This window comes from Procambarus clarkii, chromosome 94, assembly GCF_040958095.1.
Source record: "Procambarus clarkii isolate CNS0578487 chromosome 94, FALCON_Pclarkii_2.0, whole genome shotgun sequence".
Classification (NCBI taxonomy): Eukaryota; Metazoa; Arthropoda; class Malacostraca; order Decapoda; family Cambaridae; genus Procambarus; species Procambarus clarkii.
In genome coordinates, this window is record NC_091243.1 from 4,091,377 (window position 1) to 4,117,876 (window position 26,500).

The following is a 26,500-nucleotide window of genomic DNA, read 5'->3' on the forward strand; positions in this document are numbered from 1 at the left end:
GGAGTTCCACTGTCATGAATGAAGTGCAATAAGTATGGGACTGAAAGATTTAACTGTATAATAAAATATCTTCTGTTGCTAAGAACTCTCTTAAGATTGATTGTAAATTTGGATCTAATGAGAATCTTGATAATTCTAACGATAGTATAATTTTGACCAAGTTAGAGGATGATGAAAACTATATAATAACTAGACACGCAGATCAGCAAATGGTCGTGGAATTGTGTTCATTCAATTTTGTATTACTACAACGTTAATAGGATTTTGATGTTTATATATTCAGAGTGTTAATTTAGAGATAGCTTCTTTGGCTACGATTTTATTCAGTTTAAACTATTCAGACATAAGGGAAATAATCTTCGAAGCCTCCATGGGAATGAGTAATCACAGTGTATTATAGTTTGAGAAGCTGGTAAAAGTAGGGATAATTTATCCAATAATGGGACTAGAAAAAAATACTGGCATACCTAAAGAGAAACTACAGAGATACGAAAATTCTTAATACATAGACAATGGGTTACAGAGCTAAGAGGAAAGGCTGCACAAGTCATGATGGAGGCAACGAGGCAGCAGACAAGTTTCTCCCAGTACAAAACGAAAAATCCAAATGCAAAGGAGGAACCCATGGTTTAATCAGGGATGTAAGCTGGCAAAGCGACAAGGGCAATAAGAAACTTTAGGAATACGGGATCACCAGATAGCAAAAGACGATACTAGAGGGACCAGGAGCGACTGAGAAGACAGACAGTATGAAATGACATGGCAAGTAAAACAAAGACCCAACTCAAATTGCTTCACAGCCACATCAGGTGGAAAGCAATATAGTAAAGGAACAGAAAAATGAAACTAGAAATAGAGGGGGATAAAGATATAGAGAAGGACTTAATCAAACACAAGATTAAGATGGAGAAGGTTCGAAGGTATGCCACCGGATTAGTTCCATAACTACGGGCACGAGTTACGAGGAAAGGCTACATGAACTGAAACTCAGGTCGCTGGAAGGTAAAGTTCAGGAAGACATTATTACCACGTACCAAGTCTCGGGGGAATATATAGGTTAGACTATTAACACGGGTGGCACTCGAACAAGGGGACACAGGTGGAAACTGAGAACCCAAATTAGACACGGAGACATTAGAAAGAATTTTTCAGTGTCAGAGTGGTTGACAAATGGAATGCATTAGGAAGTGATGTGGTGGAGGCTGACTCCATACACAGTTTCAAATCCAGATATGATAAAGCTTAATCAACTCAGTAACGTGTACATCAGTTTTTTGACAATTGAGAGGCGGGACCGCTCAAGCACGCTCAACACCCGCAAGTACAACTAGGAGGGTACACACACACACACACACACACACACACACACACACACACACACACACACACACACACTGAAGTGTGTGTTCTGAAGGGAATTGATAGGGTAGATAAAGACAGTCTATTTAACACAAGGGGCACACGCACAAGGGGACACAGGTGGAAACCGAGTGCCCAAATGAGCCACAGAGATATTAGAAAGAACTTTTTTAGTGTCAGAGTGGTTGACAAATGGAATGCATTAGGCAGTGATGTGGTGGAGGCTGACTCCATACACAGTTTCAAGTGTAGATATGATAGAGCCCAATAGGCTCAGGAATCTGTACACCTGTTGATTGACGGTTGAGAGGCGGGACCAAAGAGCCAGAGCTCAACCCCCGCAAACACAACTAGGTGAGTACTAGGTGAGTACACACGCGCGCGCGCGCACAGGGACACAATATCAACTCTGAGGGTTTGACAAGGTGGAAACAGAGGAAATGTTTACAATGAATAACAATAGAACAAGGGGGCACGGATGGAAGCTTGAAACTCAACGTGTTATAGAGATGTTAGAAATTTTAGATGTTTAGCGTAAGCGTAGTGAATAAATGGAATGACCTAAAGGAGCAGATTGTAGATGCTAACTCCATTCATGACTTTAAAAGCAGGTATGATAGAGAATTAGGCCAGGCATTGCATTTGACACCCAACGGCTAGAAAAGCGGGTTCCTATAGCGAGAGCTCGATCCTGCATGCACAGATAGGTGAGTATACAATTGGTACGTACACACACACACACACACACACACACACACACACACACACACACACACACACACACACACATACACATCAGGCTCAAACGCATCAGGCAGAAGGCTAGTTGGCGAGGCATAAGAAACTAGGCCTCACTCTCATGTAGACCCACTAATAGGGAAGTGTACACATACAATCATGGCCACCCTAGGCAGCAGGCGGGAACCTCACCGTTTAACACACTGACTCTGACAGAGGCTTCCTTCATGCCTTGCGGCGCGCAGATGTAGATACCAGAATCGTGCGCCGTGACGTCTGGGATAACGAGGATGCTGGTGGTGACGAGGCCCTTGTCTGTTGTGATGGTGACTCCTCGCCGCGACCCGTCGAACGACACCATCTGCCGGGGAACAATGAAGAATGTTTAGGCTCTCTATACTTTACTACCACCAACGGAGGATGTTCGTTAATATGGTAACGCTCCTCACCAAGATAAAGATGGTCGCTATGTTGAGGCTGGTAGCCGTGGGAAAACTGAAATTCCCATCAATGCCAGTGATGCCTTGTCAAGAAGTAAATAATCACTCAGTCGAGTTGCGTAACCTTCCTATGTTTGCGCTATTGGCTATTATGTTGTGGGTATTTTACGACCCTATGTCAAGTCCTCAGACTGGTCCCAGGGACCTGCGGTCTCCAGGGTTACAGTCTCGGTCTGGTGCCAGGGACATAATCTTGCTTAGGACACAGACTCAGGCACCAGACCAAGGTTGTGTCACAAATTCGGTCATCTCCCCGAGCCATGCGGTCACCTATACAGTATTATCATTCAATCTTTTTCAAGAAAATGCAATAAATGAATTCAAAAGCCATGAATGTATGTGTGTGTTTGTGTGGGTGGTCATACGCACACAGTGCAAATGACCGCAGTTATATGCCTAAAAGCACGGTGCTACAGTCAATGACAAGGTGTGCACTTATTTAAGCAATCTCTAATATTTTAGGGATATTCAATAATGTAGATGTGACTAATTTAGTATGCGAGTGACTCTGGCAGTTAAATAGCAAGACGCATTTATCATTGCGCCTTGACATCATCTCATCATGATGCCAGTAGCCTTCAACAACTACTGTTGGAATCCCATCGCTGCCACCAGTGAGATTGTAACCATTTTCAACTTTTGAGGACATTCATGGGTTCTAATACATTTGCTGTTTAGTCCATTTTTTATTGAATTAAAAAAAAATTGCCTCCACATCCTGCCTCGAGTCCAGTTGGTTCAAACTGACTGAACTGGTCTGGAATAACACACACAGACATCGCGCTGATTGGCTAAATAGTTACATAATGAAAATCTCCTGAGGTTGAAGGCGGGCGAGTGTGTGTGTGTGTGTGCTGTGTAAGGAAGGAAGAGGAAAGTGATTACAGACCTTATCCCGGTGATACCAGAAGACGTTCTCTGGCGGCTCTGGGCTGTCTGGCACCACGCAGGTGATGTTGAGAGGCGAACCGCGGTCCACGTACAGCTCGGGTCCTGGCGGGATCACTGCCCTCGGCTCTGGAATGAGAATCCGGAAGGAGAGCAATTGCCATAAAGGGTGGAAGAGTCTTTGACGCTGCTGATGCCACTACCATCCCTGGTGGCAGGAGTCGCTTGTCACCACCTAGACTTGGTGTTAAGGTCTTTCTCCATTCCTCAGCTCTCCACATCTATCTTGAGGTTATCTTGAGATGATTTCGGGGCTTTTTTTAGTGTCCCCGCGGCCCGGTCCTAGACCAGACCTCCACCCCCAGGAAGCAGCCCGTGACAGCTGACTAACTCCCAGGTACCTATTTACTGCTAGGTAACAGGGGCATTCAGGGTGAAAGAAACTTTGCCCATTTGTTTCTGCCTCGTGCGGGAATCGAACCCGCGCCACAGAATTACGAGTCCTGCGCGCTATCCACCAGGCTACGAGGCCCCTTGTGAGGCCACCATAGTGACACGCCTGACACAAAAGTCGAACCATAATACTAAGTGCAGCAGCATTTTGAGAATGTTTTTGGCTAGACTGTGCCCAGCCTCGTAACAGAGGCCAGCAGCAGCAGCAAGGACCCATGAAATACTTAGTGTGAAGCCCTGTGTAGGCAGGTTTATAATGGTGAGAGCGGCGCGCTCCTGTAGAGGCAAGTATTGCTCACATTCGCATAATATTATCGCACAGGCCAGACCACCTGTTGTTGGCCGGGGAACATGGGAGGACGGTGGTGCAGATCTGGAACATTAGTGTGGGCTGGCATAGTGTAGTCATAGCATAGTCTGGCCACTGAATAAACTCGATCGAAAGAGGGGCAGGAAAAGGGGTAGATAGGTTAAGAGACTTAGACTTAGGAGACTTAGACTTAGGAGACTTAGACTTAGGAGACTTAGACTTAGGAGACTTAGAAGACTTAGTGAGGGAAGGTTATTTGTCAGGAGAGAAAACTAAGCCAGTACGGCTATGTAACACTTGGAAGGGATAAGAGAACAATTATCTGGGATAGGAAGGACGGAAGGAAAGGTACCCCAATCAAGATAAAAATAATAGTGGCCGGTCTCTTTATTGGCTTCAGCCAACTGGAAGGGTTCCCATGTCATGGGATTTTAGAGAAAGGGGAGACGCAAGTTAGTCTCAAGTTGGATAAATACTCGCGTAGAGGAGAATCTAATCAGGTTAGCCTGGTTCTTCTCCACAGTTTGTGTGAGTAAAACCCATCGAAGCGAAGAAGAGACATCTTCTTCCTTTGCTGTGGCTATCGTGCGTTTCACCAATAACTACAGTTCAATGTATCAATATACTGTCATCTGTTGAGTGTTGATTCTGTATTTTTATCTCCCAAATACAATCTCATTAAATTAAATTACTATCTCATTAAATTAAATTATCTAGGACCCAGGTGTCATTGATAAATCATTTTCTCAATTTCCCAATTGAGAATCCAAAGTTTACCTGATAGATGAGAAATCTCGGTGATTATCTATCGATATTAATTTATGACAGTTTTTTGATGTTTGGAGAAGTTATTGAACTTCTGTTTTAAGCTGAGAGCTTCAGTGATATATTACAGAACCAACCTAAAATTTTAGTGTGTTGAAAATATACTTGTAGGTTAATGTGAGTTCATTCTGAGGTCAAACTTGTTTATTTTTAATTTGAGACGTGTTATTTTAATAAAAAAAATTTGTTGAAGTAGGGATAGGTTTTCCATTGACCTATTGTTTATACGTATATAATTTTCCCAAGTTTTCTCAGAGTACCATTAATTCTCTGTACTTAAAATAATAAATTATAGAGATTTATTATATATAATTATATTATATATATAACTATATAATCATCTGACTAGTTTTATTAATCTTATATTATTTGATCATGTGGTAATATATAAATATATTCTATAATGTGTGTAATATTATAATGATTGGTTTCAAGAGCGAAACCAAGTTTTCCTTAATTTTCCTTTTGTATTGAAAGATGTAATCCAGTTGGCAGTCGGATTTAGTTATACTTTTGGGGATTAAGTTTAGTGTTTCTTTGTGAAGATTTATTTAATCAAGTGATAGCAAGTCATTGAGATTAGAGAGATTAACCCCCGAAACATTCATCAACTCATTGATTAAATAAAGGCCAGTGATCAATCTGATTAGTTACTTGTGGTGTTCAGTGATTAGATTTTAGATTAGATTCCTTGAGTAGAGTTTAGATTTTAATCTTTAATAAGATTGATAATGATATGATTATCCAGTTAATTAACCAGATAGTTACTAGTTAATTGTCCTTGGATTTGCCATTACCCTTAACCTCGTATTACAGTTCTCAATAGCACACTAGTGAAACATGTGCCAGATCAGTGAGACCAATGTTAACCTGTGGTATACCTGGCACCTTGGTGCCAAACTTGGCACACGTGCGACACTAATGACGCTCCTAGCATACCAGTGATATCGATGATACACTAGTGATAAATATAGAACCCTAACTACATCTATGCCACACTAGTGAACCACAGACACCACGAGTGAACTGCAGAAAGTTGTAGCAACAGGCAAGGGTAAAAGTAAGGTGCTCCAGTGAATAAGGTATTATCTAAGCAACAGGAAACAGCGAGTAACGGTGAGGGAGGGGGGGAGACATCAGTGTGGCGAGATGTCAACCAGCGGAGTCCCACAGGGCTCAGTACTTGGACCCATCCTGTTTCTAATACATGTAAACGATCTTCCAGAGGGTATAAACTCATTCCTCTCAATGTTTGCTGATGATGCAAAAATTATGAGAGAAATCAAGACAGATGAAGATAGACAGACTACAGGACGACCTGGACAAACTGGAGGAATGGTCTAGAAAATGTCTACTAAAGTTCAACTCAGGAAAGAGTAAAGTAATGAAGTTAGGCGAAGGGAGCACAAGACTGAACACAAGGTACCATCTGGGAGGTGAAATGCTGCTAGAGTCAAATAGAGAGAAAGATCTGGGGTTTGATATCACACCAAACCGGTCCCAAGAGCCCCGCATCTAATGGATATCATCAGCGGCATATGATAGATTGGCCAGCATAAGAACTGTCTTTAGAAACTTGTGTAAGGAATCGTTCAGGATCTTATATACCACTTATGTCAGACCAATCCTGGAATATGCAGCTCCAGCCTGAAGTCTATACCTAGTTAAACACACGACAAAGTTAGAGAAGATTCAGCGGTATGCCACCAGACTCATACCGGGACTGAGAGGTATGAGCTATGAGGAAAGGCTAAGGGAACTGAACCTCACGTCTCTGAAAAACAGGAGAGTAAGGGAAGACATGATAACCACTAGCAAATTTCTCAGTGGAATTGATAGAGTGGACGAAGATAAATTCTTCAGCACGGGTAGAACACGAACACAGGTGGAAACTTAGTACCCATATGAGCCACAGAGACATTAGAAAGATTTTTTCAGTGTCAGAGTAGTTAGTAAATGGAATTCATTAAGCCGTGATGTGGTGGAGGCTGACTCCATACACAGTTTCAAATGTAAATTTGATAGAACCCAGTTGCCTCAGGAATCTGTACACCAGTTGATTGGCGGTTGAGAGAAGGGACCAAAGAGCCAAAGCTCAACCCCAGCAAGCACAACTAGGTGAGTACAGGCACCACGAGTGAGCAACTAGCACGAATGACATTGACGGTTCCTGCATCACGACTGTTTCTAGACTGTCATATGACACTCCGGACTGGCTCCGAACCCCACCACCAGACCACAGGTTGACTCCCAAGAGTAAATCCGAACAAATATACGAACTCTGCCTCCGTTACGATTCCATGTCAAGGAACGGCAGCCTATCATCCCTCAATTAGGCAGTTACAATTTTCTGTCGACTATAGGAAGCGTTTGTGTGGTCGCCCAAACTTAGGACCGGAAGAACCATCAAAGGAAGTTGATATTAGGACGTATACAGTGACATTTTACTATTCCTTAATTACTCCTTTTTATTTATCGTACTTGTTATTAGACAGAATTAGACATACATCGCGGTAACGATTGCAGTTGTCTAAGCCATGCTGAGAGGGCGCTCGCTTACATTTTTTTTTTTATGCGAGATTAGACAGCGATTATGCTTTTAAGTTTTGTAATTGTTTACCAAGTGATCGAACAAAACTACCCGGGGCCAAAATTACAGCTTCCTTGTGCCATGGGAGGCTAGAAAATGCCATTGTGCCATGGCATAAGGAAGACAGGTGGCAGCAACACTAACCAACCACATTAAGGGTGATGATACGAGCTCTGGACGGCCGCGTCGACACCTGACACTCGTACTTTCCGGAGTCTCGGAGCTGAGGGAACTTGATCCGCAGGGACCAGACGTCCGAGCCTGGCTTGTTCATGGCCTCGAACCTGCCGTCGTTGGTGAAGGTGAGACGACCCACCGTCAGGACGTGGATGTCCTCGTGTCGCACCCAAGACACCTGTATAAGAGAGAAAGACAGGGACGCACTTAGTATCCTGAGGGAGGGAGAGAAGACGTCTACTCCTGTCAAGGGGGGGGGGGAAGGAGACCATTAGAGTGGGGAGTCACTCATCAAGAGAGATGATTGGTAGAAATAATTGACATTTCCTTTGGAAGGCATTGTTGATTACTGTAGGACACATGCAAAGTCTCTGTAAACAGGTGCCTGCAATCAGCCCTCATAGCTCTAATCATCATCGGCATGATGTAATCAGCTCATTGATAAGAAAATGAGAAGTAAACGAATCAATATTCACGCTCCTTTTCCAGATGCATCGATGATTTCCAATTGATTTCCAGACACCAAACTAGATCCCAGCGTGGAACCTCCAGAGTCTCTCACCACACAAGCAATTAATTAACCAACAACAGAAAATACAGTAACCAATTCATGACATTGAGAATGGCGGTGACTATGTAACATAAAGGTTGTCCTAGTTCAAGAAATTATGCTAGGCTCATAAACATATTAAGACGAGCAAAATTTAGATAATTTTTGATGACGTTTGAATTCCAGCTCTACGACGATGTTGTGCTGTTGCTTAACGAGGATTTCTGGTAATATATGTATGGCCGTTCTACGACGATGTTGATAATATATGTTCTTTAACCTTGTTACAGTATTGATAAAATATGTTCTCTAGTCCTACGACAATGAAACTCGGCCCAAGCCTATTTTACTCCACTAAGCATTTACGAAGGCCACTTTGAAAAACAGGTGCAACACGCGATTAAATGCGTGAATGGCAAAGATGTAAATTTTCAAAGCACAATTGAATAATAATTCGTGGAGTAAGTAATTATCATAAGAAGCACCAAGCCGCGAAGGTTATGCACCAATAATTCGTGGAGCTGGAGACAGAAGACCACATAAGTAAAGGAGAAGAACCCCGCCAACCATTTGATCCTATAATCTAACACCAATTGATCCTATAATCAATTGATCCTACCAATTTGATCCTATAATCAATTGATCCTACCAATTTGATCCTATAATCAATTGATCCTACCAATTTGATCCTATAATCAATTGATCCTACCAATTTGATCCTATAATCAATTGATCCTACCAATTTGATCCTATAATCTAACATCAATTGCGTCACTTACCGTTTTGGTGCCAATATTGAGGACGTGGCAGTGCAGGTAGGCCGTCTTGCCTCTGATGACTGTCACATTAGTGGAGGTGGTGTTGGCGAAGGAAGGCAGGACCTGGTTGTTGAACCGCGCCGGAGGAGAGAACACGGCCGAGGAGCTACCCGTGCCCACCTTCTGGGTCTGGAAGCTGGGGTAAACTGGCGGGGGTTGAATCAACGTGGTGTTGGAGGAGGTAGTGAAGGCGGTGTGGATGATGTTGGAGGAGTCAACAGGCACCCCGGTGTAGACTTTCTCTGGGGCAGCTGAGAGCGACACAGCGGACTTGAACCCTGCCAGGTGGATGTGATACAAAAATTTAACAGAGTATATTCAGCATTTCAGTTATGAAAATCCTCTTCACCTTTAATTTAATATATTTATGTAAACCATATAATTTCATTCGCCATCTTCCCCCTCCCTCTCCCAAACACACATACCCCTCCCAGAACTAAGAGGCGTGAGTTACCAGGAATTGTGTGAACTTCACCTCATGTCGCTGGAAGATAGAAGAGCACAGGGAGACATGATCACCGCATACAAAATTCTCTGGGGAATTTTGTCCATCCGGGTAGACAAGGATGGATTATTTAACACGGGTGGTACTCGCACAAGGGAACACAGGTGGAAGCTGAGTGACCAAAGGAATCACCGAGACAGAAGAAAGAACTTTTTCAGTGTCAGAGTAGTTACTAAATGGAATGCACTAGGAAGTGATGTAGTGGAGGATGACTCCATATACAATTTCAAATGTAGATATGATAGAGCCCAGTAGACTCAGGGATCTGTACACCACTATATTGACTGTTGAGAGGCCGAAGCTTAACTAGGTGAGTACAAGTGACGGAGAACACACACACACACACACACACACACACAAATGGGCAGATTGCGTATCTCTGGATGGTCAAAATACCATTGAAACTGTACCTCACAAAAGATTACTAAACAAACGTGAAAGGAAGGTGGGAGTAAGCGGACAAGCCCTAACAACATGGTAAGAAATAATCTAACAGGTTGGAGCCACAGAGTAACAATAAGTGGGGCTGGGGAAGTCGGACTGGCGAACAGTAACAAGTGGAGTACCTCAAGGTTCAGGGGCCAGATTCACGAAAGTACTTACGCAAGCACTTACGAACCTGTACATCTTTTCTCAATCTCTGGCGGCTTTGTTTACAATTATCAAACAGTTAATGAGCTCCGAAGCACCAGGAGGCTGTTTATAACAATAACAACAATTGAATGGGAAATTTTCATGCTTGTAAACTGTTTAATAAATGTAACCAAAGCCGTCAAAGATTGAGGAAAGATGTACACGTTCGTAAGTGCTTGCGTAAGTACTTTCGTGAATCTGGCCCCAGAGCTGGGACCAATTCTCTTTCTAATATTGGTAAATAACATGTTTACAGTTGTTGTTTTACAGGTCGATGTTTACAGATGATGCAAAATGAATGAAGCTAGTGGTGGCAGTAGATGATTTTAGGATTCGCCAAGGGGACTTGAACAAGTTGCAGAGATTGAGAAATGGCTACCGGAGTTTAATACGAGCAAGTGTAAAGTGAAGGAAATGGGAACAGATAACAGGAGACTAAAGGGACAGTACACAGTGAAGGGAAACTACCAACCTATAACGACTCGACAAAGAGACAAGAGGGGGGGGGGACATGATAGACACGTATAACATATTTATGGGGATTGACTGAATGGAAATTGACGAAATGTTTATAATGAACAGCAATAGAGCCAAGGCGACATGGGTGGAAGCTTGAGACTCAGACTAGCCATAGTAACAAGTGGCTAATATTGTCTTGGGTTTTCTTATTAGCCATAAGGAAGTTTTCATTTAGCGTGAGAGTAGTTGGAAGATGGAATGAGTTAGAGGAGCAGGTTGTTAAAGCCACACTCCCTTCATAATTTTAATAGCTGATATGATTAGAGAAATTGACCAAGAATCAATACATTAGACAACCGAAAGTTCGAAAGATAGGGATCGAAGATTATATCGAGCAGATATAATGTTCGATCCTACAAGCACAAATAAGTCAGTAGAAGCGGGTGAGGACGCCCTCGGTACTCGTCTAGTTCTTTAATCATACACAACCAACTCTTCAGCGCCTACGTCACACAACCCTCCAGTCTCCTGGGAATTAATTCCGTCCTCGTAGCAACCTGTCCTCCTAATACAACGTCGCATGTTGATGTATACTCTACTTATGGCTAAAAATTGTTGACCCAGAAAATGGTAGTGGCTCGCGAAATTGACAGTGTTCCGTTTTTCTGTTTTGAGTTCTCTGGTAAGTTAGGATAAGGGCATTTTTGTATGATAGTTTTTTGACGTTGGAAAACCTTAGGAGAACGGGCTGGTTGTAGACCAGGGCCACTCCACCCTCCGCTTGAGCGCCAGGCAGGGCGACGGGGAAGTAATGATTGTCGTGTCGCCAGGCGCCTCTCTCCTCGCCATGTCCCGCCCTCAACAAAAAAAATACAAAAAGAGAAGGGTAAGAAAGAGGCTTACTCAGCCCAGCGGCCGCTCAGCAAGCAGAGAGTAGCAGCAGCAGCAGCTGGGGCGATAAGGAATGTCGGTCTTCACGCTCAATGCTCTGCGACTTTTGGACGTTGTCGATCCATGCGTCAAAATTCAGGCGTTCTAGTGAAATTCAACATTCTTAATTGTTAATGAATATATTTCACTACTGAACATCAGCCTCGACGGGGTTTAAAGTTTCATTAATATGTAACTCTTGTCAAATCCTGAGAATGATGAGAACGTCTTCAAGACGTGAGAAAATTCTTGTATAGAGAATTACCCAAAAGCTGCCAAGCATCTTCATACATTATCAAACTCTTCGAAGTTGGCCGAGGGAAGACGATCTACATTTTCTTTATTTAAATTTCAATTTGTATTATTTATTGTTTCTTTTAATTTATGTAACAAATGCGAATAATTTTATCCCGAATTTTTTTCATAAGTGGAATGAGTTTGTTTTGTCTTTGAGAAAATTAGTAGGTACATTACGTTAATGTGATTTCTCTGTGCCTTGGTTTGTCTTTCTTTATACCCACCTAGTTGCTAGTAGGTGCTTTAAGGTGCTACACAAAGTATCCTAGTAGCCTACTAGTATCCTAGTAGCTTTATGGTGCTACACAGAGTATCCTAATAGCCTAATAGAATCCTAGTAGCTTTATGGTGCTACACAGAGTATCCTAATAGCCTACTAGTATCCTAGTAGCTTTATGGTGCTACACAAAGTTTCCTAATAGCCTACTAGTATCCTAGTAGCTTTATGGTGCTACACAAAGTTTCCTAATAGCCTACTAGTATCCTAGTAGCTTTATGGTGCTACACAAAGTATCCTAGTAGCTTTGATGCTATACAAAGTCTTCTAGTAGCCTACTAGTATCCTAGTAGCTTTATGGTGCTACACAGAGTATCCTAATAGCCTACTAGTATCCTAGTAGCTTTATCGTGCTACACAAAGTATCCTAGTAGCCTACTAGTATCCTAATAGCTTTATGGTGCTACACAAACTCTGGAGAGTAAGAAAGTGCTTGAATAAAGAGCCGTTTTTTCTTATTAATCATAAACAGTTATTCAATGATTATTATTATGACGAAATATGTTGTGAAACGTAATCGTGAACCAACGTTTGGAAGGTGTGCTGTACAACCCATCCTCGTGAAATAATAGTACTGATAGTAACTATCTGGGTGGAAAGTCTTAATAAGTAGTGTGATGGTCCACCAGTGTACCACTTTTTATACTATTAATTTTAGAGTCTGGAAAAAATAAAGTAAAATCAAACTTAAATATTCTCAGGCCTAGTATAGCACATATAGGCACTGTATATGTGCTATATATAGTGCATTTATATATAGCACTATATATTAAAACACTGGGATTTGTGTTAGTGCTTCACCTTCACCTCATTCTCGGATATATATCCGGCACCCACGAACTTGTAACCATTCGAACTGTCTTTGATAATGTTACCAAGAGTTAACGCAACACATCCCTAGGCGACAGACCATAATAAAGTGTGAAAATGAACTTTGGAAAGTTAATATTTTAAATTTCCCTCGACAGTGAAGAAAAATATAAGAAATACTGGAAAGATTCATGTTAGAATCATTAATCTTACCCTTTCGGTCATATTCACCCTTATTTAAAAATATATATATATATATGGTCGAGTGGTTAAGGTGTCCTGTAAACCAGTTGCAAAGTGCTCCTGGCAGTATGGGTTCGAGTCACTTCTGGGGTGTGAGTTGTCAGTTATATATATGTATATATATGTATATATATGTATATATATGTATATATATATATATATATATATATATATATATATATATATATATATATATATATATATATATATGTCGTACCTAGTAGCCAGAACGCACTTCTCAGCCTACTATGCAAGGCCCGATTTGCCTAATAAGCCAAGTTTTACTGAATTAATATATTTTCTGTATTTTTTTTCTTATGAAATGATAAAGCTACCCATTTCATTATGTATGAGGTCAATTTTTTTTTTATTGGAGTTAAAATTAACGTAGATATATGACTGAACCTAACCAACCCTACCTAACCTAACGTATCTTTATAGGTTAGGTAGCCGAAAAAGTTAGGTTAGGTTAGGTAGGTTAGGTAGCCGAAAAAACAGTAATTCATGAAAACTTGGCTTATTAGGCAAATCGGGCCTTGCATAGTAGGCTGAGAAGTGCGTTCTGGCTACTAGGTACGACATTATATATATATATATATATATATATATATATATATATATATATATATATATATATATATATTATACTGTGTGTGTGCAAGAGCCTGGCCCCCAGACATTGGGAGTGTTGACACATATTCTTCCAAGAGGTAAGAGAGTAGGCAAACAGAATTCTCTCTGGCTCTCTCCTCTTGTGGCCTCGCCTTTGTATCTCTTCTTTTGTATCACGAGCTGCGTCCTCGCCTCTCTGCTCCTTTATCTTTTGTCTCTCTCTCTCTCTCTCTCTCTCTCTCTCTCACACACACACACACTATCTTATCTCTTCACTAGATTTCACTAGAATGGTTTTTTTATACGTTTCTTCTTTCTCTTCGTAATCAATAACCCGCTTTTTTTCTCACAAAAATCGTCTTAGCTATGTTATTACCGCGGCGCTCTCGTCTGCGTGGTACGTGATGATGCTGGAGGGTGTAGTGCTAGCTACCTGTCAGTGCCCGAGGTCTGCCCCATCCTCGGGCGCTGGTGCTGTTGAGGGATCAAAGCTGGAACCTCATTCTCGGGGTAAAACTTCTGCGTGTTAAATGAGCTGGACAGTGATGGCCTGCCTCTGGGAGATGAAGAGAAGGTTCGGAATAAAAGAGCAAGATGAAAGAGAGAGAGAGAGAGAGCGAGATATAGAGGGAGAGGGATGAAGGAATAGTTCCTTAACTAAGTTGTGGCAAAGGCAGTTGCATGCATTCCCCCCTCCCCCCCTTAAAAAATGGATTGCCAAGGCATTAAATGAGTGAATATTTTCATTCGAACAAATCCACAATTGCCGTGACGGGGACTCGAACCTGCGTTCGGGAGCATCCCAGACACTGCCTCAATCGACTGAGCTACGAGAGGGTTAAAAAGAGTTGAAATCGAAGTTCTACTGAACTTACTGGATCCCGCAGCCTCTCCAAGGGACAAACCATGGTTTTACACAACTCCCCCCTGCATAACCCTCCCCCCATATATATATATATATATATATATATATATATATATATATATATATATATATATATATATATATATATATACAAGTGTATGTATATACAATATATATATATATATATATATATATATATATATATATATATATATATATATATATATATATATATATATATATATATAACAAGTGTTCAAGAAATATTCGGATGCCATCCAATTTGTCCCTAAACCCATCCTCATCAACAAATGACAAATGCTCGTTAATCAAGCCCCCAAACCCCATGTTTATGAATTAATGACTGTTTACAAACGACTCTAAAATGATGGCATTCGAACATTTCTCGAACAGTGCTTCACTGAAGACCATAAACATTGAATAAATACTAATAATTTATATACGAGAACAAACTTACTTTTAATGTACAATACGTAAAAACTAGGTGTATTGTGAGACGGCCGCCGCTTTAACGAGCCTGGACTTAAAAAAAGGTTGTTCTCCTCTTCAACAAACGCCAAATGTACATTACTCCAGTCATTAAACCCTCTTGTTTATGAATGAAAAAACAAACTGACATACAACTCAACTCTGTATTTTTCTCAAGCAGTGTTTCTTTAATATCCATTGCTCAAATTGCCAACCCGTCCTCACACCAAGTCCATTCCATCCAGTGGTCGACCCCAAACACGCATTAATCAATTTTAACATGCTGTTCCTCCAAAATAGGAACTTTCTCATATATAAATTAATGTTGTTAAATATTAGCATACTGTGCATATTTAGGTATTGGTTAGGTTAGGTTAGGTTAGGTTAGGTTAGGTTAGGTTAGATGTTTAGGTTCTGTTGGCGATTATTTGAATTTGTAGTACGTGGGTGAAGCATTCACAGTGTTGTGGTTCGAACAAAAGTCGTCAGCGAAGCACTTGTTACGGACGTGTTCGGACGTGTATCAGTTGTGAGTCGTGTGTAAACGATTCACATTCATAAATAGGGGGTTTGGCGGGTGCATGGAATCACTTTTGGCCTTTTGTTAATGAGGACGGTCTGCGAATTGCACCTCTAAATGCTTCATTCAAGTACTTCAAATACCAATAATGGCAAACAGAACCTAATCACCCAGCTAATGTCAGGCCTAAATATACAGCACATTCTAGTATGCAATAATATTACCTTATATATGCAGACAAAAAAATAAATCACAGTATGTTTACATTATTGAATGTGTCTTTGAATTCAGGCGCTGCCACTGATGAACCTGCCTTGAGGACAGGTGTCACCAGCTGGGAGTAAGCGGTTTAGTCATTCATAAACAGCAGGTTTGGCGGCTGCGTGGATTAATACGCATTTATCCTTTGTTGATGAGGACTGCATGGTTCAAGCAACGGATTACGCTTGAGCGTAATCAGTTGCTTCATGCGTAAAGTGGTTTTCGTTCATAAACTGAGGAACAGGTGGGATCTGGGTTAATGAGTATTTACCTAAATGTGGACGAGAACTCTCTGTATATGTTATATGTAATGCTTTACAAATGTTCCACCCGGAAACTGATTCCAGGTAGAAATATCAGAGACCGAAGCCTCTGTAATTCACGGCAGATCCGAAGCTTTTATCGCACATAGAAGCACCTGAAATGCCCAGAACGGATTTTCAGCCCGGTGGACGCCGGTAGATCGTGGGGTGTTGGATACCACAAGCGTGTGCCAGCACAAAGCTTTCCTGCTAACAGGATCAGAGACCACGAATATTATTAGGCAAGGGCCCACGTATATCATGCAGAGGCTTCACATAGTTATTCCGTAAAATAGCCACACCGTCACACACGCAAATTGCCACATAACCGCACATACTCAGGAGCACAGGCGTACAACCTTACAGTCAGCCCTTCAGTCATAGTCATACGGGGCATATAGTTACACTTAGTGAAATACTCACACAGTCGTAATGTCTCTCAGTCATAGTTACAGTCACCAAATAACACACACACACACACACACATTACAAACACACACACACACACACACACACACACACACACACACACACTGACTCCATACACAGTTTCAAGTGTAGATATGAAATAGGCTCAGGAACCTGTACACCTGTTGATTGACGGTTGAGAGGCAGGACCAAAGAGCCAGTGCTCAACCCCCGCAAGCACAATTAGGCGAGTACAATTAGGCGAGTACACACACACACACACACACACACACACACACACACACACACACACACACACACACACACACTCAGTCAGATTGCCGTATGGACACAGTCACCCAGTTACACATTCAACAGTCACACAGCCAGGCCAGAATTACCCTGGTTCCATTAGCTTATGCTAACGTAGCGGCCCCACCCTGTGTCATTCTTTTTGTTTCGTTGAATTTTATTCCTAACGAGTGAAAATATCACTCGGTAATTTGTAGCCAGACTATTTTGTTCTTGGTCCTGTTGGGTAGAAGTGTTGTTGTTCTACCAGGATTCCTACATAATGCCAAGTTACAAGACAATAGGACAGTTGTATGATAAACAAAATGTAAAATATATTGTTATTCATGATTGAAATAAATTGTTCCATCTTTCTTTCTTTCTCTAACTTTCCTGGATGAAAAAAAAAAACTATTAAGCTCTCTAGATTAGCCGGTTTTTCCCGCTTTAATTTATGTAAACAGTACCAGGCGGTGGGAAAACTAATTTTTGTACAGTGTGGGGATTCACGTCGAGCACGCGAGCCTATTCATGTGTAGAGGTCATTATATTTGCATAATACTGGCTACGAGCGGACAGTGGGGCGGGGTTACTATAGCCTCGTGTGAGAGGGACCTAGACCACATTAGCGAGTCTCCGCATACTCTCTTTTTTCATCTTTTCCCCAAATTATTTTAGCAACTCTAATACGCAGACATTAGCTAAATTGCCTCGTAATCTTGAGCATTGTGCCTGTGTATATATTTATTTTGCTCCCCCTTTGCTGGTTTTCGAGATTGCTTTGTGTTCTAACCACTGGCACTATTTGGCCCACTTGGCCAAACCACACTGGCACTGTTTGGCCCACTTGGCCAAACCACACTGGCACTGTTTGGCCCACTTGGCCAAACCACACTGGCACTGTTTGGCCCACTTGGCCAAACCACACATACTCAGGAGCACAGGCGTACGACCTTACAGTCAGCCCTTCAGTCATATAGTCATACGGGGCATATAGTTACACTTAGTGAAATACTCACACAGTCGGCTCTGGCTCTGCTAACTGGCCAGCTAGATGGCTTCGATTATTAGTGTTTCAAGAGTCTTATGTTTCCAGGTCACTGGTAAAGCTTGGTTTAATTGCCACTTAGACGGCCTTACGTGCTGCCGAGAAGACTTATTACGGCTTACTGGTCACACAGAGAACTTGGCTAACTAGTGTCATGGTACCTTTCTCCAGACGTCACCCACTTGGGGCTCATATTAGGTCAGAGGCTCTGAGGGAAGAACTGTGACCCAAGAGCTTAAAACAGCAGCGAACTCTGTTTAGAAAAGATGATTACCTGAAGATCTTTGTCTCCCCCAGTAACCTTGGTACACTGACACAGCAAGTCAAAGACGGACGAGAAGTCAGGGATGGTTGAAACTGGACAGACACATGTACGATGGTGTGGATGGTGGGCACAGTAGAGCACAGTAGTGTGCTCAGTGATCACGGTTGTTGAGCAGCCTGCAAGCATATAGGGTAAATGAATGAGGCGACGGACTGTCAAGGTTCATTCCAAAATCTCGTTTCTGTGAGCTATGATGGGCTCGAGGGAACATAGCAGACCTTTTCCGATAAAATAGACGTATAATCTCGTGCACGTTGTTACATAGAGAATGTTTGTCTTTGCATGTGAAGAAACCAAGCCATGTGCCCAAGAAACCTTCACACGGCAACCAGGAGGATCATCTAGTTAAAGTTAGCAGCGATTAAAATCGTTAAGATCTTTGTTTACACGAAAGGTAAAAAATACATTATATTTGTTTTAAGGTGAGACAAGATAATTATCAGGAGAAAGCACTAAGCCATTACGACTATATAGCAATTGGAAGGGATATGAGGATAAGGATTTAGGATAGGACGGAGGAGAGGAATAGTGTCCAACCACTTGGGCAGTCGGTCAACCACTTGAACGCCGATCTGCATGATGCGAGACGGTCGCTCTACCGTCCATTGCAGACGGAGAGTGGGGCCTCGTATCCTCCTCCACCTCTTACTCAGTAGCCACAGTGTTAAAGAGTAACGATAATTAAATGTTGAATCAATGTTATCAACGTTCAATGTTGAATTAGCGTTCTTTCTTGGGTATTATGCCCATTGGGTACCTCGCCCATATTACAGAAAGCTGCTGTATTACTAATTTTGAAATTGGACAACCTGTCATTTAAAATTATAATACCAATAGTTACTATAGATGGCAGTGTTGATATTGTCAACAGATATAACAGATATTGTCTGTTACGAGCCAAAATTTCCACAATTCTTACTATTCACTGAATAAAGTGCCCGAGAAAGCACGCAGCACCCAAACTTAAATTTTCCTAGGCCTGGTACAGAAGACAAAGTCACACAATTCGACTTATTATGGCATATATTAGGCGTAGGATTACCTATTTAGGCCTAAGAAAAGTTTCTGCGATATATAGTTAATAGGTTTTAAATGAACAAATCCACAAGGGCAGTGATGAGGATTCGAACCTACGTCCAAGAGCATCCCAGACGCTGCCTTAATCGACTGAGCTACGACATGGTCCAAAGAGTTGAAACCAGAAGTTCTACTGAACTTACTTGGATCCTGCAGCCTCTCCGAGACACAAACCAGGATTTTACACAACTCCCCCCATGCACTCGAGCTATGTCAATAGGCCATTCTACCTCTTCGCTCATACTTCATTACACACAGAAATCCTAATAGCGTGATGCATCAAATGAACAAATCCACAAGGGCAATGACGAGGATTTGAACCTACGTCCGAGAGCATTCCAGACGCTGCCTGTGTGTAATGAAGGGCGAAGAAGTAGAACGGCCTATTGACATAGCTCGAGTGTTTGGGGGAGTTGTGTAATACCCTGGTTTGTGTCTCGGAGGATCCAAGTAAGTTCAGTAGAACTTCTGGTTTCAACTCTTTTTAACCATGTCGTAGCTCAGTCGATTAAGGCAGCGTCTGGGATGCTCCCGGACGTAGGTTCGAATCCTCGTCACGGCCCTTGTGGATTTGTTCATTTGATGCATCATGCTATTGTGATTTTTGTGTGTAATTATTATTATTATTTTTATCAAAGACGTGGCCACACATTTACAATGTTAACCCCATATATACATTTTCTTCTGTCCTCCGAGGACAGGGCTAGAGGTTTGTTAAACATACATTTTAGTGATTTATCGAACAATCAACCACAGAAGGTGATTGTAGTGCTTTTAAAATGCTTATCTAACCTACATACATATATACACAGGAACAAATCCACAAGGGCCGTGACGAGGATTCGAACCTGCGTCCGGGAGCATCCCAGACACTGCCTTAATCGACTGAGCTACGACAGGGTAAAAATCACCCTCAATCAATAAAAATCAAATTTTACCCTGTCGTAGCTCAGTCGATTAAGGCAATGTCTGGGATGCTCCCGGACGCAGGTTCGAATCCTCACGGCCCTTGTGGATTTGTTCATTTGATGCATCACGTTAGTGTGATCTGTGTGTGTGATATATACACAGATTTACATCTGGCCTTCTTAAACAGTGTTCGATGTGTCTTTTTAAATAATATCATTAATGTGCGTTTAACTAATAGGTTGTCAGTGCGCTTTCCTTTCGTGCCTCTGAATGTAGGAAGCGAATATACAACTTACTCTAAATGAGAAGGAACAGCACCGTGTTCAGAAGCACAAGTACCTGGGCATGGCTGTGGGATACACCTGCGAGAGTAAAAAGGCTGAACTAAATCATATCGGCACATTATGTAACGCTCGACTGCATCCTCTCGAGGCGCTGATCGAGAAAAAAAAAGCACCAAAAACCTATTGTATTTTTTCAGGGATATTCCTGCGCGGGTCCTAAGCCTCTGGCTGGCCCACTTAGTGTTCTTGTTTCTGTTTTACTTAGGCGGAGTATGAGTATTTATGACTCGTATGGTCGCTTCAGTAAGATAATGCCCAATGTGTTTAACAACTTCTTCTGCTCTGTTGAATGTTAGTTGAAATCGTATTGGGTTTGTAACTGTGTTAAGTAATGTTCAAGCGGAGTTTCGAGCATTTCTCCACAGTGCTGACATTTCCTCTCATCTTCTGGAACCTGTAAGCCTATTTCACATGCACATGGGTATCCAAGCCTGATGCGGTGTAAGTGAACTTCTGTTGTTCTACTGTTTCCTTTAATCAAAATAAGTGATTCCTGGTGCAGGTGTTTGGGTGGTACAAATTGTACCATTCGTGATGAAAAAGGCTCTGCATGATCAGGGGACAACTACGGTGTTTATATGGAGGCATGATATCTTGGTAACCAAGAAACAATAGTTTGCATGTATATTGTGACGAACCTATACTTGAGGTCGATCTCGAACCCATTGTTGATGTGTATATATTGACTTATATTGAATTTTGTTACTAGCTCATCAAGATTGTAACTTGCTTAGCTAAATGAATTGTGGGGTTCAGTCCCTAAGCCCATTATATGCCTCTGTAACCCTTTCCACTACCGCCCACAAGATGGGTATGGGGTGCATAATAAATGAACTAAACTAAAAAAAAAACTATTGTGACGAGTCGGTGGCAAAAGATAGCAGGGTTGGCCGTGTGGTGTCAAATTGTATCAAATTTTATACAACATAAAATATATATGGGAATACACAGAGTATGGAACTATAGACAATAAAATTTTATTTCGACTTAGTAATTATATTTCATCTACACAAGCTGAACTGCAGGACATTCTGACTGGTTTGGAGGAAGTACCTCAAGACGAAAAAATGTTTTCGTATGTGCCGGTAACCGAGCAGCACTTGATTCCTTAAACAGTCGAAATCCAATCTTCATGACTATAGTTTAGGATTAAAAGAAAAAGATAAATGAGATAAAGCTGAAAGGTCATAAAAATGCAATTCATGTGGATTTCATCTCATATTGGAATAGTGGTGAACGAGGTGGCGGATGACCTGACCACCTCAACAACACCACAAGTTGACACTGAATGTGTTTCAACCATGAAGCAAATATAATGCATATTAAGAAATATGCTGGTACAGGAGGCAGAGACGAGAACAGGTTTAATCTATGAGAGAAGTCTTAACTATACAACACGATATTTGAGTCATAACACCGATTTCACTGACGGAAAACAAAAATATTTGGAGTGACTGTGTACACACATGCGTCTCAGGCTTGGGTATTACTGGGAATATGGAACAGTTGCTAATGATAATGATATGAAAGGTAAAGTGTGGTGTGTTACGGTCTCGCATATTCGACCATTCTCACTATCACTCCTCTCACAAGTAACGCGGAAGGACTAAACACACACACACACACACACACACACACACACACACACACACACACACACACACACACACACACACACACACACACGTGGATGGACTAAAAGCAAAACAAAAGCTTGTTCCATGAAACAAGGTACATAGAGACATGGCTTACTTGTCACTAAGAAGGCTTAATTTACTGACCGTAAAGAGGACTTGGCTTACAAGCCAAGTAAGGAGTTTGGCCTGTTCGTCATTCAGAATTCATGTATTAACCCTCGTTAGTAAACAAATATATTCTTCGAAACACCAGGAGTCGCAGACCGGATAAGATAATAAATTAATTAGTTTATCTTAAACATTTGAGCATCTGTGAACCAGCTGTGGGTAATTTTCCGTACTTAATATATAAAACTGACAGCTGGTGAAGCAGCAGTTCGTCCATCAACTCACACACGCTTTTAAACACCCTAATTCCAGGCACTTTCACAAGTATATTTCGTCAAACGGAGTCCATTCAAACCAACTAACTCGCTAGCATTTTCCTCTAACAAAACGCACAATTGCCTTAATTCGTATCGGGGCCCAACAGTGGTTAATCTCGGCTTGTGTAATACACGTTGATTGCTCCAATTTAGATTCATCATCCGCCCTTTCAGCGGTACTGGAGTCCCTCCCTCTCTCAAGTGGTGTGCATTTACCTGTTTATGTTGTGTGAGTGTTTCTTATCCCTCAGGGGGTTGATGGCAGCTGTGATGAGTGCTTTATTACCGACTCTTATAGTGTGTGGCTCTCTCAATAAAGTAAAGTTATTGAAGGAAGGAAGAAGGGGCCAAGTTAAATGAGGAAGGATGAAATGATTATTAAGACATTAAGTGAAGGAAAGAGCGGCAGGGATACAGCATATCCCTTACATCTCTCTCTCTCTCTCTCTCTCTCTCTCTCTCTCTCTCTCTCTCTCTCTCTCTCTCTCTCTCTCTCTCTCTCTCTCTCTCTCTCTCTCTCTCTCTCTCTCTCACACACACACACATACGGCAGAGTGGACATCGTTCGGGGTTCGCAGTTCACGAACTTGGGCTGGATTTCCGGCTGAGACAGAAATAAATGGCGAGTTACTTCCACCTAATGCATCTGTTCACATAGTGGTAAATAGGTAGCGGGGAGTTTGTTTGTTGTGGCTGGAAACATCTTTGTACTCGCCTAATTGGTCTCACCTAATTGTGCTTGCGGGGGTTGAGCTTTGGCTCTTTGGTCCCGCCTCTCTACTGTCAATCAACTGGTGTACAGATTCCTGAGCCTACTGGGCTCTCTCATATTTACATTTGAAACTGTGTATGGAGTCAGCCTCCACCACATCACTTCCTAGTGCATTCCATTTATTAACTACCCTGACACTGAAAAAATTCTTTCTAACGTCTCTGTGGCTCATCTGGGTACTAAGTTTCCACCTGTGTCCCCCTTGTTCGTGTCCCACCCGTGCTGAAGAGTTTGTCTTTGTCCACTCTGTCAATTCCCATGAGAATTTTGTAGGTGGTTATCATGTCTCCCCTTACTCTTGTGTGTGTGTGTGTGTGTGTGTGTGTATTCACCTAGTTGTGCTTGCAGGGGTTGAGCTTCGGCTCTTTGGTCCCACCTCTCAACTGTCAATCAACCGATGATGTGTGTGCGTGCGCAGTCGTCGATATACAAAATACAGTTGCAGTCCCGATACACAAAAAGTAGAATAGGTATGATGGAGAAAAATGGGTCCAGGGGCCGCACAGTAGACAAACAGAGAGTTAGAAAGGCGGGTTCCAAGAGCTAGCATCTCCATCCTACAAGTACAAATACTAAGTACAAATTGTAAATACACAACGACCTGAAATTCCTAACCAGAGAAGCCAAGTAAACATTGGAAACATCAGAAAGTTGAAACATTAGAAAGTTACGAGATAAGGATTGGGTAAAACTAAGAACAATCAATGCAAAGAAGATAAAGAGCTCAGTCTAGACTGCATTAGATAAAGGATTAATCAGAGGAGATATGATCACGACATACAAGATACTGACGGATATAGACAGAGATGGGTTGGTCTTCTCGAGTTAAATAACCCAATAATAAGGGTGAACGTTTGGAACATAGATAAGCCAGTGAGGAGTGAGGCAACACCTCCTCTGTAGAGACGATGGTCGGCAAGTGGAATGAGCTGGATACAGAAGTGGTCGAGGACACCTTTATTTACAATGTAGAGTTTCAACCCAAATAAGTTTACAACCGAGATTTAACAACGCCCAAGTAGTTGCATACATTTGACATTATCCATCGACTTGAGAATGGTCCAGGACTGAGCGAAACGTCGTCGTCCCTTCACCTTCTAGTGTGTGGTGTGGTCAAAGTGACCTAACTGAGCTGTACAACAGTCATAAAATATGCACCACAGTTGACAAAAGAACCATTTGGTGAATATTCACTTAGGACGAACGAAGCAGCCGATAAATCAATATCTCTTCCCGGACTCTGTCTATCCTGAGAGGAAAAATCCTTGCAATTATATGAAATTGTTTTTAACTTTGTTGTTGGGAGCCGGTCGGCCGAGTGGACAGCACACTGGACTTGTGATCCTGTGGTCCTGGGTTCGATCCCAGGCGCCGGCGAGAAACAATGGGCAAAGTTTCTTTCACCCTATGCACCTGTTACCTAGCAGTAAATAGGTACCTGGGTGTTAGTCAGCTGTCACGGGCTGCTTCCTGGGGGTGGAGGCCTGGTCGAGGACCGGGCCGCGGGGACACTAAAGCCCCGAAATCATCTCAAGATAACCTCAAGATAAGATAGCTTAATCTTATTTGTTGCAGCAACTCTGTATGTATACAGTGGACGGTAACATATGCAGGTTGTCTCATAAATGTGCAACCTGTTAAGTGGAACATTACAGTGGATTGATGACCAGACCACACACTAGAAGTTGAAGGGACGACGACGTTTCGGTCCGTCCTGGACCATTCTCAAGTCATTCTCAAGACTTGAGAATGGTCCAGGACGGACCGAAACGTCGTCGTCCCTTCAACTTCTAGTGTGTGGTCTGGTCAACTTACTTCAGCCACGTTATTGTGACTCATCGCCTGCATTACAGTGGATTGTTATATACACCAGAACTCATCATATACAACCGGTAATGAACCTTGCATATACTCACCCCGTGCACTTGGTATCGTGCGACCACTTGTGAGGGGGTCGTACGACACTGCGCCCGTCATATGTTTACAGCGTACGATGTGTGTGGTGGCTGTCTTGTGAGCTCTTATGCTAAGAATGATATTCGTGTCTCATTATAACAATGATGAATTATGCATAGTATTTCGGTCATTCTTAATGCCAGAACCTCCGACACAACACATTGTTCACATCCGAGGCCGAAGCCATTGTCCGAACGCAATGCCTTTCACCCTCCAGTGTGACGTCAGAGCAAGAGAGGGGGGGGGGGTCTATACATCTCGGCCTCACTGTTTGTACTTGTTCGTGTTGGTGAAGACCGAGCTCCAGATCTCCTGAATGTGTGTGTGTGAATTCGCCTACAAATGCTTGCCGGGTCGTGCGCCGGCTCCTCAGCTTCGTCTTATCTGGTGTCATTTGTCTAATGAAGTAACTCTCGACTCTCCACTTTCTTATCACATCCACTTGGGAAATATTGCATTAGTTTCTAGTTTCTATCGGTCTCGCTTTATGCAAGTCGGCGTTCAATCCCCGAGCGTCCAAGTAGTTGGGCATCATTCCTTCCCCTAGTCCCATCCCAAATCCTTATCCTGACCCCTTCCAAGTGCTATATAGTCGTAATGGCTTGGCGCTTTCCTCTAATATTTCCCTCTCGAAGTCTACTTCATTTTGTTGGCTTCTCTAACTCTCCTGTATCTCATCTGCCTCTCAAGTTCCCATCCACGTCCCTCTAACTTGCCTAATACTCTACACTTATAATCTGCCTTAAAACTTTCCCAGAGAATTTTGTATATAGTTATCATGTCTTGTCGATTTCATCACCTCAAGTGTGTTGAGGCAGCCCAGCCTCCAGTTTTGGTAGCTGTTATAGTAACGATGAGGACCATCATACATACATTGACGTAATATGCTGTTAGAAA

General features: G+C 42.1%; 1 protein-coding gene across 1 annotated transcript in view; it reads right to left on the bottom strand.

Moving 5' to 3' along the window:
- Window positions 1-26,500, bottom strand: part of LOC123747270 (neural cell adhesion molecule 2) — a gene marked incomplete at its 5' end in the record, with an annotated part of 43,617 nt that overhangs the window by 3,122 nt on the left and 13,995 nt on the right. Inside the window, 4 exon segments of the mRNA XM_045729328.2 lie at window positions 2,290-2,458; window positions 3,487-3,614; window positions 7,808-8,018; window positions 9,170-9,486. Coding sequence (XP_045585284.1) covers window positions 2,290-2,458; window positions 3,487-3,614; window positions 7,808-8,018; window positions 9,170-9,486 — 825 coding nt within the window.